The following is a 17,534-nucleotide window of genomic DNA, read 5'->3' on the forward strand; positions in this document are numbered from 1 at the left end:
AAAAAAAAAACCAATGGGAATGTAAAGAGAAGCATAAAATTGCTCAGTAGCTGGAGGCTGAAAGCAGACAAATTCAGAGTAGGCATACATTTGGCTCTTGCACCAAGGAGAGCTGTTCACCACTGAGTGCTCAGAGGGCAGGAGGTGGACGCAATGTCCCTTGCAGCCCGCTGCTCCCCGGCCCTCTGCCTGCAGGAATTCCTCTGCACGCTCTGGGGATCTTTGTGTTCCCATCCGTAAGGTTTGGGTTTTGTGCTGGTTTTGTTGGTTTTTTGGTGGGTGTTTTTTCTTTTTTCCCCCTCCAGCCTCTTCAACAAAGACACTTATTCTCCCTTCCCACCCCGGGGAATTACACTCCAAGCTGCCCCTCGACACGGCAAAAAGAAAGGCCGGGAGAGGAAGCGGTGTGTGGCTCTTTGTGTCCCTTTTGTGACGCTGCCGCACAGCGGGGCCACCCAGCAGCACCAAGGTAGGGCCCGAGGTACAGCCCCTGCGGGGAGCTGGGGGTGCTCCTGGCTGAGGTAACAGCCTCGTCTTTGTGCTCTGCATGAGGGAATGGGCAGGAAAGGGCCCTATTCCAGCTGCCCTCTCAAAGCTGAGCACTGGAGGGGGGGTCCTCCCGCTCTGATAGCTTTAAGCATGCAAACAGGGAGCAGCCCTGTGTACAACCCGTGTTCAGCCCTCATGGATGTTTGCTCAGAGACGTGGTGTTAAATATTTATCCTCCCCACCTCCCCCCTCCCCGCACAGCGCACATTAACAATAGCGATCGCCCCGGCCTCATCCCTCTTGCCAGCAGCATGTGGCTCCCAGACCGGGGCAGTGAGCATTATCGTTTGTACCTGTGAATTATTGATAAGAGATAGGATAGTTCTTGCAGTGAAAAAATAATGAGGGGCAGAGGCTGTTGGCAGCGCTGCTGCACATCTCTTTCCTACTGCAAAGCGGGAGGTGGGACGGCTTCCCCAGTTGTGCACAACATCCCCATCCCTGGTCTGCCCCTGCATCAAGGGGATGAGGCTGCTGCTCCCCGGAAAGGGGTGATGTGCGCCGCAGCCCTGGAGAGGGTTCTGCACCGGGGCTGAGCAGAGGGCTCGGTGCCCAAATGCAGAGGGAGGCTTGTCTCCAGTTGCTGCCCTATGTCAGGCTCTGGGATGCTGCACAGAGGCTACAGATGGCTGGGGTGATCTCGCTGTGGCAGATTTTCTATCAGGGTGTCAGCCCAAAGCCCAGCTTTGGTGCACTTAGACACTGAATCCCAGGGGTTTAACAAGAGGGCATTATCACAGTGAGCCTGGCCTGGTTTGCATCCCCCATCCCAGCCTGGCTCTGAGCTATGCTTCTGGGGGAAAACCCAGCTTTTGCAGTAAGAGCAATCCTGCTCCCTGCCTCCACGTGCAGAAAAGGCAGCCCAGGCCACTGGATATTAACTTTGAAGTGTGAATTTCAAACACCTTGTGAGTTTGCAGACAACTGGTGCCATTCCCCTCCTTTGCTCCCGGCTGTTTCTGTTACAAACCTCCTGATCTCTGTATTGCTTTCAGGGGAAGAGCCCTGCACTAGCGCAGCTATGAGCTGGGCTGGGCTGCATTGCCCAGCAGCATGCCGTGGCCATTGGCTCCATCTCAACAACCTCACGTGCAGGGGCTGTATGTGAGGATGAGCCCGAAGCCATCTGCTTTTTAGCCAGAGGGACTGCAGCAGGGATGGCTCACCCCGTGCAGGTTGCCAGTGGGACGTTCACACTGCACGCCATGGAGAGGGCTGCAGCCTTTGTGCTCCACCAATGCCAAACCCCACTGAGAAGCAGTGCCAGAAGAATGGGCCCTTCTCCCAATTTACATGAAGCGATGTCCCAGATTTCTTCCCAGCCGTGAAGACGCATTGTTCCCTGGCAGCGTTTCAGTGGCGGAGCCAGCTAATTTGCAGCATTTTACATATCTAATATGTTGTCAGAAATGCTTTTAAATCCCTATAATATTTAATTAGGAGGCAGCTTTTGGCGTATTAAGTGGGAACGGGGCTGTCTAATTACTTACTGGTGATTTCATACCCATGAATGTAATTAAGTTGTGTAGAATCATCCAAGAGGCGCAGGAGCGGGCAGAGCCCCTGGTAGACCAGGGTGTATTTTTAGCCCACGTGTGTTGGAATTTGACTGTTTTTAGGCAAAAAAAATGGGGTGCAGAGCAGCACCGTGCCACCACGGTGGGGGGAGTTTGCTTCACCCCTTCCCAGAGCTGGGAGCAGGGCTGGGAGCTGCCACTGCAGGAGCACCGCTCTGGCACGGGTGAGCCCTGGGCAGCACAGCTCCTTGCCTGGCCGGGTGGCTCAGCCTGGCTGGTTCGGGCTGCTCGATTCAGCTTCATTCACACCCCAGAGGAATCCAGGAAGGCTGGCAGGGCTGGCTTCACACTTATTAGCAATTAAAAGCCTCCGAGGCTGGGAGTCAATTAGCTCTGAGCTCAGCAAACCCCGGGATAAGGCTGCTAACGAGAGGCCCAGCCAGCTCCCCACAGGGCTCGGCAGAAGAGCTGTTTGCTTTTTCATTTACGCCTTGGAGGAGCGTTGCAGGGCTGCGTGCTGCAGGGTGCGATGCTCCCCGGTGCCCAGCACGGCTCCCGGCATGGCACACTGCCTGCACCCAGCAGGGCCCAGCCCAGCACGGTGTATGGGGTTGCGGTGGGCAGCCTGGAGCCGCATTGGCTGTGCGTCGGGCCGCGTGCCCACTCCCCTTCCATGGATAAGGAGCTGCTGGAACAAAGGGACGGCGTGGGGAGGGGGCGGTGACAGGCAAGCAGGGCGTGCAGCTTGTTATTTTGCTTGTGTTGCTATTAGAGCTGCTGCTTTTAACTTGTTTCCCCCTCTGAAGAGGCTCCAGGGTGGGTGGCAGATGTTTTGTTCCTCCTCTGCCTCCCGCCCACCCTCCCCTCTATTCCTCAGCCAGGCCCTCTGTTAGCACAACACCCTCCCTCCTGTGGAGCTGAGGCCCTGTGCCTCTGGATATGCAGCTCAGCCCACACAGGAGCCGCTCAGCAAATCCTGGATTGCACAGACACTGTGGTCATTGTGCATCCCTATATCCCCCTGTGCCCACATCAAGTCCTGGTGCCACTGATGCCATCAGTTCTGGGAAGCTGCATATAGGTGCTGGCCATCCTCCTATCCCGTTGGCAGGACAGTTGCACAGCCTGGAGCATGTTGGGGTTCAGCGATGGGCACACAGCTCTGTGCATCCCACCCCCTCTGCCCAGCCAGACTCACGAGGCAGCACGCAGCCTCTTTGCTTGCATGCAGGTCGTGGTCTCACCAATACACTGCGGGCTGCGGCACCGGGAGCCAGGAGGATAATGAGATCTTAATAGTCCAATTATATCCCATCGATTTACTCAGCACATAATTGTCGGTGGCTGGAGCCACCTGACGAAGCTCCTGCTCCGGCTGCCAATGGGAGGATGGATGCTCCCTGTACCTGCCAGCTGCTCGCCCTTCAACCTCCATAGGAGCAGCCCCAGGAGGGGCAGAAAGAGGTTAGAGCCGCAGCTGGGCAGGGGGTGTCAGCATCAGGGTCACCACCCTGCGTTTGCATCCCTCATGAGCATCTGATGGCGATGGGGCATTCTGCAGGTCCCTCTGTGGCAGGCTGATGGGAAGAGGGATCCTGGTTGGTGACAGTCTCTGCCAGCTGAGTGGTGGCCGTGCCTAGGTGATGCTTCCAGAGGCCGTACAATCTCTTTTCTGTGTTGTTAACACCAGCGCTTCGAGTTCTGCTGTCCCGCACACAGTGGGTGGCGGATGGCAGCTGGCAGCGCGCAGACCCTTGCTGACCTCGGGGGTGGCACTTTGAGGCAGAGACAGTGCTGCCCTGTCCCCTTGGTCCTGCTGGCAGCTGGGCTGGCGGGGCCCATTAAAAATCCAGCAGCCTGACATCATGCTGGCACTGCGGGGTGCTGGCGCTGGGTGCAGCCACTTCTCACCTGTGCCCGCAGGGCTGCGGCGGGGAACCCCCGGGGGGACGTGGCTGTCAGCAGCTGATGCGAGTGCTGATGGGTCTATTGATCTCCTTCGATGCGGCAGGCTCGTTCTGTCCCTTCACACTTGCTCCTGTCATCTGTCAGGCGGTGGAGGTGGTATGAGCTGTGCTGGTGGGGCAGCCCCTGCTGTCTGACCCTGTGCCCCAGGACAAATGGCACACGTGGGGACAGCAGGCTGCGTCACAGCGCCATGGTCCTGTGGCTGATGGTCCCTCACAGGTGTCCTGGGGAACTCACAGCCTTCTCCGACAAGATCTCATCCAGTGCAACGCCCACAGTCTGGGGTGCAGCAGCATCTCTTCCAGCCCGAAAGGTCTGTGTAGGGTATGGGGACCCCTCCACCATTCACCTCGCTCACCCCAACAGATGCTGCCAAGTTGAGGAGCCACAGCACAGGGATCTATGGCACAGAGATCTATAGTACAGGGATCTATAGCGTGAGGATATGGCACGGGGAGTCTCTGGCACACCGAGCCATGGCACAGGGAGCCCCAAACTGGAGGCTGCCAGGCTCTGCAGCACTCTTGACAGGCGGTGGGGGGCTCGGGGGCCACGGGAGCCGACGCCACTAGGAAGCGATTACCTCCCCGCTGCGTCCAGCCCTAATCCCCCGGCGGCGCGCAGGGAGCCAGCTCTCCAAACAAGGCTCAATCAGGTTAAAGTGTGAAGTCAGGATTAGGAGGGAGAATGGGAGCGTGGTAATAGCCCCCGGCCTCCCTGCCACCGGCCCGCCAGGCTCTGGCGGTGGAAATTAATGCAGCCGGGGTTTGTTTGCCTGAGTGGGCTCCCCACTGGGAAGTGATGTCGAACAGTTTTGCTCGGGTGCCCCGCTAAGCGTCGGGCAGGGCGGCGCGCCGGGGGGTTGGCTCCCGCTGCCGAGCCCCTGCCAGCCCCGTGGAAGCTGTGCACAGTGCCTGGCACCGCGTCTGGCACCGCGCCGTGCTCCCGGCTCAGCGCCGCAGCACTGCGGGGAGCCGCGTGGTCCCCATGGCCAAGGGCTGGAGAGGCTGCGGGTGAGCCAGCTGCTTGGGGGTCAGGAGGAGCTCCTGAACTCAAGGCTTTAGGAGCGCTGGGCAGGAGTGTTGCGCGGTGGCACTGGCACAGCTGAGGGTGCCGCAAGCCGTGTGACGGAGAGAGGCGAAGCCGTGCCATCTGCTGTTTCCTCGGTGCCAAAGTGTAAAGCAAACATAGCTGGGAGCGATGCAACACCAGGAGGGAAGGGGCCGTGCCTCGTTCTAGCGCTGGGCACTGAGGATCCCGCAGGCAAAGCATGTGTTTGTCGTGTTGTTGTCAGCTGTGTGACTGCACGGGCAGTGAAACCCGGCGCTGGGCATTGCTGAAAGCCTCGCATCCAGCATCTGTCCCACTTGGCTTTGGCACCTGAGCGGCAGCACTTCGTTGGTGCCTGTCACAAAAAGCTGCAAAGGGGGAAGGCCTTGCGAAGTGCGCTCAACCCCCCATGCCGCACTGGACTCCTGAGCCGTAAGTGAGCAGCTTGCAGGCTGTGGGCATGCTGGGACCGCTGGGCACGGTGAGTGCGGAACCATGAGCCAGATTTGTCTGGGGGAGCTGAATGCATTGCTGGAAGCTTCCCCTGCTTGGCCACACTGTGACTGGTAAATGGTGAGGGACAGGAGGCTGCGTCCATGGCAGTGCAGTGCAGTGATTGCAGGGTGAGAGGCAGAAGTGAGCATGTGAGGGTACCCAGATGGGTTTCTTTCTGGGGGATTCCTTCCTCGAGCAGCCACAGATGAACATGAGTCCTTATTTGGGGGAGAAAGGGCTTAGAGCAATGCTGCCTTCCTCTCTGGGTGCCCAGTTGTGTGGTGAGCCCTGGCCCCATGCAGCTCAGAGTGGGAATAAGGCTGGGGCCAAGGCTGGGTGGTACCAGCACACCAGTACCAGTGCCTGTACTGATACCAGTACCACATGCACTCTCTGGAGCCTGCATCCCACAAAGGTGCTCTCCCAGCAGTTGCCTTCCAATGATGCATTGCAGTGGGAAGGAGGCTGTGCATCTAATCCCAGATCACAGCCGTGAGGTATCTGAACATCCCACCAGTGCACTGAATGAGCCTGTTTTCCTTGGCTTCTCCTTTCCTTTGTTTGGTGCAAGCAAGACTGATAGTTCCCTCTGGAAAGGTTCCCTTCCCATAGTAGTGGTGCTTTTGGCTGAGTTGAAACCTCAGCTTGGAGACTTCCAGGTATTTTGCACACACTAGGCAATGCTTGATGTGTTATCTCAAGGAATTAGGAGTATGGATAAGAGTATGGACGCTGTCCCACTGTCCTGACCCATTCCCACTGCAGTGGGATGTCAGGAATGAGCAGAGTGGGCAATTAAATGGACAGCGATAAATTAATGACCCCATTATTTGTGCCCTCTACCGCATGGGGCAGGCTCCATGGGAATGCCTGCTGGAGCCACTGAGCGTAATTACCAGTTAATCAGCAGGGACCTGTAATTATAGCAGACACAGGGTATTTAAGCACTGAGAGTTTTCCCAGAGCTGTGCCCTGCTGCTCCATGTGTTGGAGCTGGAGATCCCAGTGCTGGACCGCCCCAGGCACGTGCAGCCACCCCAAGTGAAACCACATCACCCAGGCATGGCTGTGGGGCTGCAGTTCCCTGGGATCTGCTGTGGGCACAGCAGCCCTATGAAGTGCTCTGTCTTGCAGGCAATGCTCATTTTCCTTCCTGCTTCTTTCTCCCACAGGGACCTGAGCGAGAACTTCATTCAGGCCATCCCCAGGAAAGCTTTCCGTGGGGCCACAGACCTCAAGAACCTGTGAGTGGCAGTGGGAATGGACACGGGCTGATATGGAGGGTTTGGGTTGGCTCAGCAGCAGGTAATGTGGGGGACTCTGCACCTGTGCCATCCCAGCCATGCTCCTGCTGCTTTCTTCTGCAGGCAACTGGACAAGAACCAGATCAGCTGCATAGAAGATGGGGCTTTCCGGGCCCTGCGGGGGCTGGAAGTCCTGTAAGTGGCCAGGGATGGCTGGAGTCCCCAGCCCCCACCTCTTATCCAACCACCTTACACGGGGAGGTGGTTGAGTGCTGCTGCTCCCGGGTTCAGTGCCCCCTGAACCATCTCACGCTCCCATTTCCATCCTGCCCACCCTGACCTCCCTCCCTCTGCCTTCCCACAGGACGCTGAACAACAACAACATCACGTCCATCCCCGTCTCCAGCTTCAACCACATGCCCAAACTGCGGACGTTGTGAGTGCGGCACCCGTCGGGGCGGGAGGGGCCGGAGGGGGTTGGGGTAATCAGGGCAGCTGGTGGTGGTGGGCAGGAGCCATCCCACAGCACTGACCGCCCCGGCCGCCCACAGCCGCCTGCACTCCAACCACCTGTTCTGCGATTGCCACCTGGCCTGGCTGGCACAGTGGCTCCGCCAGCGGCCCACCATCGGGCTCTTCACGCAGTGCGCGGCCCCGGCACAGCTCCGCGGCCTCAACGTGGCTGAGATCCAGAAGAATGAGTTCAGCTGCTCTGGTAAGGGGTCCCCGGTGTTGGAGACCAAGTGTCCCATTGATTCAGCCCACCCCTGCTGACGAGCTGGGGCTCATCCCAGGGGCTCTGTCCCTGCAGGACAAGCAGATGGAGCGCACGCACAGCTCTGCAGCTTGTCCTCTGGCTCCTGCCCGGCCATGTGCACCTGCAGCAACGGCATCGTGGACTGTCGGGGCAAGGGGCTGACGGCCATCCCTGCCAACCTGCCTGAGACCATGACAGAGATGTGAGTATGGGACCCTGCAGTCCCCAGTGCAAGCTGGGGGACATGGGGACACGTCCCAGGGCTCAGCCACCCCGCTCTCACACTGCCCAGCTTTAGCCCTGGATTTAGCTGCATTAAAAATGTAAATAGAGAAATAATCTCCTTAAGGGAATCCAATTACAACACAAAGCCCCCATCGGGATACAAGGCAGCCGGAGCACCCCCAGACTCATGTTGCTGGGTCAGTAGGTGCTGCCCCAGCCCCCAGTGCTGCCCGCTGTGCCCCCCACCACCACAGTTCCCCTCACATCACTCTCCCTAATGGAAAAAGCCCCAACTACAAGATGCAAGTTGTCCCTGGGTTGAAAGGTGCTGCTCTTTTGGGATGATTTAATGCAAGTTTAGGGTCTTGCAGTCCCCCAAGCCTGTCATTGGGTGCTGGGGCTCAGCCAGCTCCCAGCCTCACCTCTCCCCTGTCTCTTTGCAGACGCCTGGAGCTCAATGGCATCAAGTCCATCCCCCCAGGTGCCTTCTCCCCCTACAAGAAGCTTCGTCGGATGTAATCTTGCAGCACTTCTGACCCCAGAACCCCAAATCCTGCTGCCATGAGTACCTCAGCAGGAGGATAAGGCTGGGGACAAGGAGCTCAGCCCACCTTCTCCCTTTGGGTTTCAGAGACCTGAGCAACAACCAGATCTCGGAGATCGCCCCAGATGCCTTCCAGGGTCTGCGCTCGCTCAACTCGCTGTGAGTGCTCACACCAGGGGCACACAGGGCACCTACTGGGTGCTACCCCATGCCACTGCCACCTGTCTTTCTGTTGCCGTCCCTCCTCTCTAGGGTGCTGTATGGCAACAAGATCACCGACCTCCCCAAGGGCGTCTTCGGGGGACTTTTTGCCCTGCAGCTGCTGTAAGGCTCTGGTGGGACACTCTGTGGGGATACATTTAATGCTGAGGGTCATGGCATGGTAAAAGGACACAGGGTTGGCATCACTTCCTTCCCTCTCTGCCAGGCTCCTCAATGCCAACAAGATCAACTGCGTGCGGGCAGATGCCTTTCAGGACTTGCAGAACCTCTCGCTGCTCTCGCTGTATGACAACAAGATCCAGAGCCTGGCCAAGGGCACCTTCACCTCACTGCGTGCCATCCAGACCCTGTGAGTGCCCGTGTGGCTGCAGGAGGGAATCCTGGGGGATCCCAGTGAGGTGGTAGCAGGTCTTGGTGCAGGCCACCAGTCACCCGCTGTCCTCGATGCAGGCACCTGGCTCAAAACCCCTTTGTCTGCGACTGCAACCTGAAGTGGTTGGCGGATTTCCTCCGTGCCAACCCCATTGAGACCAGCGGTGCCCGCTGTGCCAGCCCCCGGCGCCTGGCCAACAAGCGCATCGGGCAGATCAAGAGCAAGAAGTTCCGCTGCTCAGGTGAGCACCACCCTTGTCCCCTCCGGGGGCTGTGGCCAAATCTCTGCTGTGCACACAGTGGTGCTGATATGCTTTTTCTTTCCGCAGCCAAAGAGCAGTATTTCATCCCAGGTAAGGAGGGAACCACATGTGTGTGAGCGTGTGTGTGTGCATACGGTGCCGGCTGGTGTACCCAGGACACATGTCCCCATGGATAATGTCCCCTTGTGGCCCCTCCTTTGCGCACACCGAGGGCTACGGGTGCACACTTGGGACCAGTTGGGGTGTGGGAGGACCCAGCCAGTTGCAGCCCTGAGACGCTGCCCTCTCTGGCACACAGGGACAGAGGATTACCAGCTGAACAGTGAGTGCAACAGTGACGTGGTGTGCCCTCCGAAGTGCCGCTGTGAGGCTGGCGTGGTGGAGTGCTCCAACTTGAAGCTCACTAAGATCCCAGAGCGCATCCCGCAGTCCACAGCTGAGCTGTAAGCACCATGCCCTCCCCTCCTGCAGCCACCGTGTCACTGGCGCTGGGTTTTGCTGAGGGTTTGGTTTGTGCCAGGCCCTTCGCAGCCATCTCTTTTCCCTGCTGCCCACCCCAGGCGCCTGAACAACAACGAAATCTCCATCCTGGAGGCCACAGGCATCTTCAAGAAGCTGCCTCACCTGAAGAAAATGTGAGGATCTGGAGGCGCAGGGGGGCTGGGAGGGTACACAGGGACATGGTGTGGAGTGTGAAAGAGGGGCACCTCCCAAACTGCGGGACCCAGGGAGGGGTGAGGATGCAGCCTGATGGTCCCCCCTCTCCGCAGCAACCTCAGCAACAACAAGGTGTCAGAGATCGAGGATGGGGCATTCGAGGGGGCCGCATCAGTCAGTGAACTGCACCTCACCGTCAACCAGCTGGAGTCAGTGAGGAGCGGCATGTTCCGGGGACTGGACGGGCTGAGGACATTGTGAGTGTCCCTGAGCCATGGGGGTGGGGCCGTCCCACTGCCCCTAGCCTTGCCCATGCCACCGAGCTGGTGCCGTTGGCACCGCTGTGTGTCTGCTTTGGGGCCATCCCTTGCCTGCGTCCAGAGTTGGAGCTGTTGTCTGCTGGGTGCAGCTGCAGCCTTTAGGGGTGAATTCCTGTCCCCCAGGGTCTGCTGGGTCCCATAGTTATGGGGTGTCCTCTCCTCCGCAGGATGCTGAGGAACAACCGCATCAGCTGCATCCACAACGACAGCTTCACGGGGCTGCGCAACGTGCGCCTGCTCTCGCTGTACGACAACCAGATCAGCACCATCGCACCGGGTGCCTTTGACACGCTGCAGTCCCTTTCCACACTGTATGTCCACTCCGGGGATGCTAACAGCCCCTTGCTGGGGGTCTCGGGCCCAGATCTCAGGTGATGCCCTCCCATTTGCAGGAACCTGCTGGCCAACCCCTTCAACTGCAACTGCCAGCTGGCCTGGCTGGGGGATTGGCTGCGCAAGAGGAAGATCGTGACGGGGAACCCGCGGTGCCAACACCCCGACTTCCTCCGGCAGATCCCGCTGCAGGACGTGGCCTTCCCTGACTTCAGGTGTGAGGAAGGTAACTCGCACCCTCCTGTCGCAGCACCATCCCTGCTTCTGTGCTGTCCATCTGTCCCCGCACTGAGCTGGGGTCACCTAGCCCATGGTGCCCCCCCAAAGATGCCCCAGGTCCCTCTGTGGTACCCTAACCTTAGCCCTAAACCTAATGCAATGCAATGCAATGCAATGCATTTGCTACGTGAAATGCAAGCCAATCCAATGAAATGAAATGTAATGATATGAAATGAAATGCAATACAAAGCCATGCAATGGAATGCAGTGCAGTCTTAACCCTAATCCCAACCCTAACCCTAACTGCAATCCTAATGCAGTGCAAAGAAATGCAATGTAAAGCAATGCAATAGACTACAATGCAAACTTAACCCTAACCTTGACCATAACCTCTAAAGCAATAGAATGGAATGCAATGCACCCACGTTCCCACAAGCTGCAAGATTGCACGCACAGCCAGGTGTCAGCTGAGACAGTGCTGCACCCTTGCTTTGGTGCCAAGGGGAGATATGAGTGTGGGTGGTACCCTGTCACAGGTGCAAGGCACTGAACCCAGCATCACGTAGTGCCTGAGGGACAACGAGCTGTGACCCAGTGACGTTGTGTCTCCTGTGTCCCGTGCAGGTCAGGAGGAGACGAGTTGCATCCCACGGCCCCAGTGCCCTCAGGAGTGCACCTGCCTCGACACTGTGGTGCGCTGCAGCAACAAGCACCTCAAGGTCCTGCCCAGGGGTATCCCCAAGAATGTCACCGAGCTGTGAGTGCATTGCCAAGGGTCTGCCTTCCTCCCCCTGCTGCTGCTTTGTGGGCAGGGGTCTGTGCTGCAGGGTACCTGGACATGGGGTGCACCGCTGTCCTGGCTGAGGACATAGGGACCATCCCTGGGGGAGGCATCCCACCCCTGGGGTGCCCAAGGCAGGGTTGGATGGATCTAGTGAGGGGCAGAAATGCATGGGCTTTAAGGTCCCTTACAACACAGCCATTCTGTCATTCCATGGCCATGCCCAAAGGGTGATGTACAGGGGCTGTTGTCACACCCCAGGGCTCTGCAGTCCCCAGCAGCCTGCCACCAGTGCTGGCCCATTCTGTACACATCCATGCGAATGTATGCCACCCCCTCACTCCCCAGTGCCGTCTCACACAGCCTCCTCTCACCGCATCCTCAGCTCCATCTCACACATGCCTTGCAAACACTCACGGCCACCCACGCTCACAGCACGGCGCGTCTGGCTGTGCACACACGCAGGCGGCTGGGGAGCAGCCCCAGGCTCCAGCTTGTGGGGTCTGTGGGTGGGCAGGCACATGTGCAGCTCCCTGCCAGCCAGGGGGTCCCCTGTGAGCACAGGGAGGTAATGTTGGAAGTGCTCTTGTAGCGCAAAGTCTACGGGGCCTTGGTGTACAAAGGGGATATCCTGCTGCTCGAGGTACTCTCCTTCTCCTTCCAGCTACCTGGATGGAAATCAGTTCACCCAGGTGCCAGGACAGCTCTCCACCTTCAAGTACCTGCAGCTGGTGTAAGTGGCTGAGAGCGGGGCTCACCACTGGGACCTGGGGGGGTGGCAGTGTGGGCATGGTGTGCCCTCCCCAGGAAGGACCCCTGCAGATCCCTTTGTGTGGGATCGTGGCTGGCTGGCAGTGTGTCCCTGTGTCCCACTGGGTGTGCAGCGAGAAGGGACGGGAGAGGCCACAGCCCCTGGGTCTGTGTTTTGCAGTGATCTGAGCAACAACAAGATCAGCTCACTGAGCAACTCCTCCTTCACCAACATGAGCCAGCTCACCACCCTGTAAGTGTGGGCACTGGGCTGCAGGCTGCCCTGTCTGAGGGAGGGTGTTCCTAGGGGACCCCAAAGACCAGGGGACCTTCCACCTGAGTGAATGTGCCCTGAGCTGATGTGGGGGTAGGACATGGGGGGGCAGCGTGTAGCTCGGGGTGGCCTCTCTGTGTTGCCTCCTTCCCTTGCACAGGATCCTCAGCTACAACTCCCTGCAGTGCATCCCTCCGCTGGCCTTTGAGGGCCTCCGCTCCCTGCGGCTGCTGTGAGTGTCCCTGTGTCCCCTGTGCACCATGGGCAGCAGTGACACTCCAGTGGGCTCCGGCCTCACCGGCTGGCTGGGCACAGCCCAGGGCTGCCCTTGCTGTCCTGGAGCCACTGGGATCATGGGGCTCTCCGTCCTCCACAGGTCTCTCCATGGCAATGACATCTCCACCCTCCCCGAGGGCATCTTCGCGGATGTCACCTCACTGTCTCACCTGTGAGTCAGGGCTGGGGACCTCAAGACCCAATGGATTTCTCTAGACTGCCTCCCCTTCCTGCTCCTGACAACCCCCCAGTTGTTGCTCCTGCCTCCCACATCCCCACCACCCCTGCCCTTTGTTGCGAGCTGTAGGATTAGCACTCCTCCATCTGTAAGCAGTGAGAGCCCTGCAGAGCCCAGCACTGCCGGCTCGTGCCGCTGCTGCCTCCTCAAGCTTCTCCTAAAGGAGATGGACCGTGGTGCTCACCCATCCTGACCTCAGTGCTCATTCACAGTCCTGCCCTCCCCACTCCCCTCTGCCACCATCACAGTGGGATGGGGCTTGGGATGCTTTAGGATCGGGACACAGGCAGGAGGGGGAGTACCACAGTGCTCAGTGCCCCCGCTTTTGCCCTGCAGAGCCATCGGGGCCAACCCACTGTACTGCAGCTGCAACCTGCGCTGGCTCTCCAGCTGGGTGAAGACAGGCTACAAGGAGCCGGGCATTGCCCGCTGTGCCGGGCCCCCAGACATGGAGGGCAAGCTGCTGCTCACCACCCCGCCAAGAAGTTTGAGTGCCAAGGTGAGTCCTGTCCATCTGTCCATCTGTGCCTCCCGCTCCATGTACAGCAGGGTGATGCTCCATATGGCTCCGTTGCTCACCGCTGCCTCCCAGTGCTTACAGACGCAACCCCCTTCCTTCCTTCTACCCTTCCCTGCAGGGCCCCCAGCCCTGAGTGTCCAGGCCAAGTGCAACCCCTGCCTCTCCAGCCCCTGCCGCAACCAGGGCACCTGCCACAACGACCCGCTCGGCTCCTACCGCTGCGCCTGCCCCATCGGCTACAAGGTAGTGGCACTGGGTCTCCCAGCCCCAGGTGATGGTGCAGAGGCATGGTGCAGGGCTCTGCCTGCCCAAGCACCTGGGGGAGGGATGGGGAATGAGAAATAGGGCATGGTACCCCTTGCTGCCATGTCTCCTTCCGTCACCAGGGCAGGGATTGCGAGGTGGCGTTGGATGGCTGCTCTCAAAACCCCTGTGCCAACGGGGGCACCTGCCAGCCCCAGGATGTGGACAGGGACAGTTTCAGGTCAGCAGTTTGTGGACACCGATGGAGTTTGGGCATTGGGATGGCAGCATCTCATGGGGATTTGGGGTCTTCTTAGCCTGGGATATCCGTCCGTGCTCTCGCCACTGTGGCACTGAGAGCCAGCACAGGATGCAGCCATGCCCCCATGCAACCCTGCCTACCCCGAACATTTAAGGCATTTCGGGGAAATGGGGTGCAATTAGCAGCTGCAAATAATGGTGGGGCTGCAGGTGGAGGAGGGCTGCACATCCTTCTGCACTAAATGGCCTCTCTCAGCCTGTTGTCTTGGCAACTGAGCGTCCTCAGCATCTTCCACCAGCCCTGGGTTCTCGGGTAGGGGCACATGAGGCTGTGCTCCTCAGCGCTCTGTTGGGAGCAGCCTCTAGCATGGTCTTCTGCCGATGTTTTGGGGAGATCATCCCAACATGGTATTTCCTACCCCGGAGCAGGTGCCTGTGTGCAGCAGGCTTCGAGGGCCCAAACTGCCACATCACCAGTGACCCCTGCAAGGAGCACAACTGTGAGAATGGGGGCTCCTGTGTGTCAGGTGCCACCAACTACACCTGCCTGTGCCCTGCTCACTACACAGGTACATGGAGCAAGGGTTCTGCCATCCCACTGTGAGATGTGCCCTGATAGGTACCATCTGGCACCCCTTCTTCTGCCCCACAGGGGATTTCTGTGAGCAGCCACCAGATTTCTGCTCAGCCGAGCTCAGCCCGTGCCAGCATGACTCCACGTGCATCCCCACCAGCCAGGGGCCCAGGTGAGCCCCAGCCCCTGGGTTTTGCTTTCAGGGGGCTGAAGGCAGTTGGGAGGCTGTAGGGTCTGTAACCCCCCCATGCTGTCCCAGGTGCGAGTGCGCACCCGGTTACGTGGGGGCCAACTGCAGCGAGGACTTCGATGACTGCCAGGACCACCGGTGCCAGAACAACGCTCGCTGCGTGGACGAGGTGAATGGCTACTCCTGCCTCTGCGCCGAGGGTTACAGGTACTGCTGGGGGGGCTAACGGGCCGATCAGGTGTCATCCTGCAGGAGGTGGTCCTGGCCACCATATCCCCCACTGTGGATCCCAGAAGGGACCTGCAGGATTCAGCATCCATGCTTCCACCTGGTGTTGCTGGTGGGGACCCCAAAGTGGGTGGGTGCTGTGGGTGGTGGGGAGGGGGCTGCCCTGGACCCATGCCCAGCACACCCTTGGCCCCGCAGTGGACAGCTGTGCGAGATGCCGCCCCGTGCCACTGGGCAGCCCGGGCTCTGCGAGCGTGCCGAGTGCCAGAACGGGGCGGCCTGTGTGGAGCGGGGCTCCCGTGCCCTCTGCCAGTGCCTGCCTGGCTTTGGTGGCCCCAAGTGTGAGAAGCTGCTGAGCGTCAACTTCGTGGATCGTGACACATACCTGCAGTTCACTGACCTGCAGGACTGGCCCCGGGCCAACATCACCCTGCAGGTGAGGACGCAGGGTGACACACTGTGACGGGGGGTGGCCGCCGGCTGTGGGGTCTCACTTCTCCCACCCCCAGGTCTCCACGGCTGAGGACAACGGCATTCTGCTGTACAACGGTGACAGCGATCACATGGCTGTAGAACTGTACCAAGGCCATGTCAGGGTCAGTTATGACCCCGGCACTCACCCCAGCTCAGCCATATACAGGTACCATGGGCCCCCACACCCTGTGCCCTGACCCCATTGCATGGGCTTGGTGATTTGATGTGGGACGGAGCGCACCTGGTGACACAGCCCTCCCCACCAGTGCCGAGACCATCAATGATGGGCAGTTCCACACCGTGGAGCTGGTGACCTTTGACCAGATGGTGAACCTCTCCATTGATGGCGGCAGCCCCATGACTATGGACAACTCGGGCAAGCACTACACGCTGAACAGCGAGGCCCCGCTCTATGTTGGGGGTATGGGGCCGGCGGGGCACTGGGGGCACAGGGTTGGCTGGGTGTGTGCTGACGGCCCCGCTCTCCCCAGGGATGCCCGTGGATGTCAACTCAGCCGCCTTCCGCCTCTGGCAGCTCCTCAACGGCACCAGCTTCCATGGCTGCATCCGCAACCTCTACATCAACAACGAGTTGCAGGACTTCACCAAGACGCGGATGACGCCCGGTGTGGTGCCAGGCTGCGAGCCCTGCCGCAAGCTGTACTGCCTGCACGGTATCTGCCAGCCCACCGGCGCCCAGGGACCCATCTGCCATTGCGAGCCTGGCTGGGATGGGCCCCACTGTGACCAACCCCGCGGCGGCCCCTGCCAGGGGCACAAGTGAGTGCCCCCTCCCCTGCCTGTCTGCTGCCCCACAGCAAGGGCTGTGCCCCACCGCAGTGGCTCTGTCCCGTTTGGTGCCCCATAGCAGCTCACCTGGCCCATTCACAGCTGACCATGACTTTGTGGCGCCGAGGGTTGTGGTTAGTGGATTTGCTAATAGTTGGACTTTGAGGTCTTTTGCAACCTTAGTGTTTCTATGAATCTGTGGCTCATTGCGACGCTGTGCCTTACTGGTGCCACGCTGTGCCGGAGCCACATCACTGCTGTGGATGCAGTGACTGTGCCCGACCCATGCTGTGCTGCACCCACCCATGTCATGGTGTGCTGTGCCATACCCGTGTTGTGCCCCACCTACGTCATGCCTTAGCCACGCTGTGCCTGATCTACACGTGTCATGCCATACCAGCTGGTGCTGGTACACCACGGTGCAGGCACTGCTGTGCCACGTGTCAGACACCTGATGGCCGTGGCTGCCCACAGGTGTGTGCACGGACTCTGCCTGCCCCTCGACGCCCTCTCCTACAGCTGCCAGTGCCACGAGGGCTACCAGGGTGCCCTGTGCAACCAGCCCAGCACTCCGCCCGACCCCTGCCGTCTCCTGCCCTGCCACCACGGCCGCTGCCGCCTCACCCCGGGCGGCCAGCCCGTATGCGAGTGTCACAGCGGCTACAGCGGGGCCCTGTGCGACCAAGGTAGGCAGCAGGGCGGTGGGTTCGGGGCAGCAGCGCTGGGAGGATCTCTGGTCCGCTCTCTGATCCTCGCTGCCCCACAGAGCCCGAGTGCCACGGGGAGCCGGTGCGGGACTACCACCAGGTGCAGAGGGGCTACGCCATCTGCCAGACCACGCGGCCGGTGCCCTACGTGCAGTGCCGGGGAACGTGCGGCGGTGACACCGACACCGGCTGCTGCATCGGGCTGCGGCCGCGGCGCAGGAAATACGCCTTCGAGTGCAGCAACGGCGCGACTTTCGTGGAGGAGGTGGAGAAGCCCAGCAAGTGTGGCTGCAGCCCGTGCCTCTGAGCGCCAGGGTGCGGGGGCTGCTGCGGACAGCAGGGGGGCAGTGAGGAGCCCCCGGCACCAGGAGCTCGCTCTGCCCTGTAGCCAGGGGCCGGGATGTTGCCAAAGCCCAGCGCAGTTCCCACCACTCGGAGGAGCCCATCGGGGCTGGAGGAGGATAGACGTGTTGCATCTAGAGGGTTGCAAAACA

General features: G+C 59.9%; 1 protein-coding gene across 1 annotated transcript in view; it reads left to right on the plus strand.

Moving 5' to 3' along the window:
- SLIT1 (slit guidance ligand 1) overlaps positions 1-17,534 on the plus strand; it is a 30,604-nt gene extending 13,070 nt beyond the window's left edge. Inside the window, 34 exon segments of the mRNA XM_031554588.1 lie at positions 6,752-6,823; positions 6,947-7,018; positions 7,188-7,259; positions 7,375-7,538; positions 7,635-7,782; positions 8,249-8,320; positions 8,437-8,508; positions 8,602-8,673; positions 8,777-8,920; positions 9,022-9,185; positions 9,273-9,296; positions 9,505-9,649; positions 9,767-9,841; positions 9,977-10,120; positions 10,351-10,494; positions 10,576-10,742; positions 11,360-11,492; positions 12,181-12,249; positions 12,448-12,519; positions 12,701-12,772; positions 12,917-12,988; positions 13,391-13,530; positions 13,533-13,553; positions 13,693-13,817; positions 13,961-14,058; positions 14,508-14,647; positions 14,731-14,824; positions 14,912-15,049; positions 15,269-15,506; positions 15,580-15,710; positions 15,811-15,965; positions 16,036-16,324; positions 16,808-17,019; positions 17,100-17,534. Of these exon segments, the coding sequence (XP_031410448.1) occupies positions 6,752-6,823; positions 6,947-7,018; positions 7,188-7,259; positions 7,375-7,538; positions 7,635-7,782; positions 8,249-8,320; positions 8,437-8,508; positions 8,602-8,673; positions 8,777-8,920; positions 9,022-9,185; positions 9,273-9,296; positions 9,505-9,649; positions 9,767-9,841; positions 9,977-10,120; positions 10,351-10,494; positions 10,576-10,742; positions 11,360-11,492; positions 12,181-12,249; positions 12,448-12,519; positions 12,701-12,772; positions 12,917-12,988; positions 13,391-13,530; positions 13,533-13,553; positions 13,693-13,817; positions 13,961-14,058; positions 14,508-14,647; positions 14,731-14,824; positions 14,912-15,049; positions 15,269-15,506; positions 15,580-15,710; positions 15,811-15,965; positions 16,036-16,324; positions 16,808-17,019; positions 17,100-17,347 (4,198 nt within the window). The 3' untranslated portion in view covers positions 17,348-17,534.

The sequence above is a fragment of the Meleagris gallopavo genome, chromosome 8 (genome assembly GCF_000146605.3).
Source record: "Meleagris gallopavo isolate NT-WF06-2002-E0010 breed Aviagen turkey brand Nicholas breeding stock chromosome 8, Turkey_5.1, whole genome shotgun sequence".
NCBI lineage: Eukaryota > Metazoa > Chordata > Aves > Galliformes > Phasianidae > Meleagris > Meleagris gallopavo.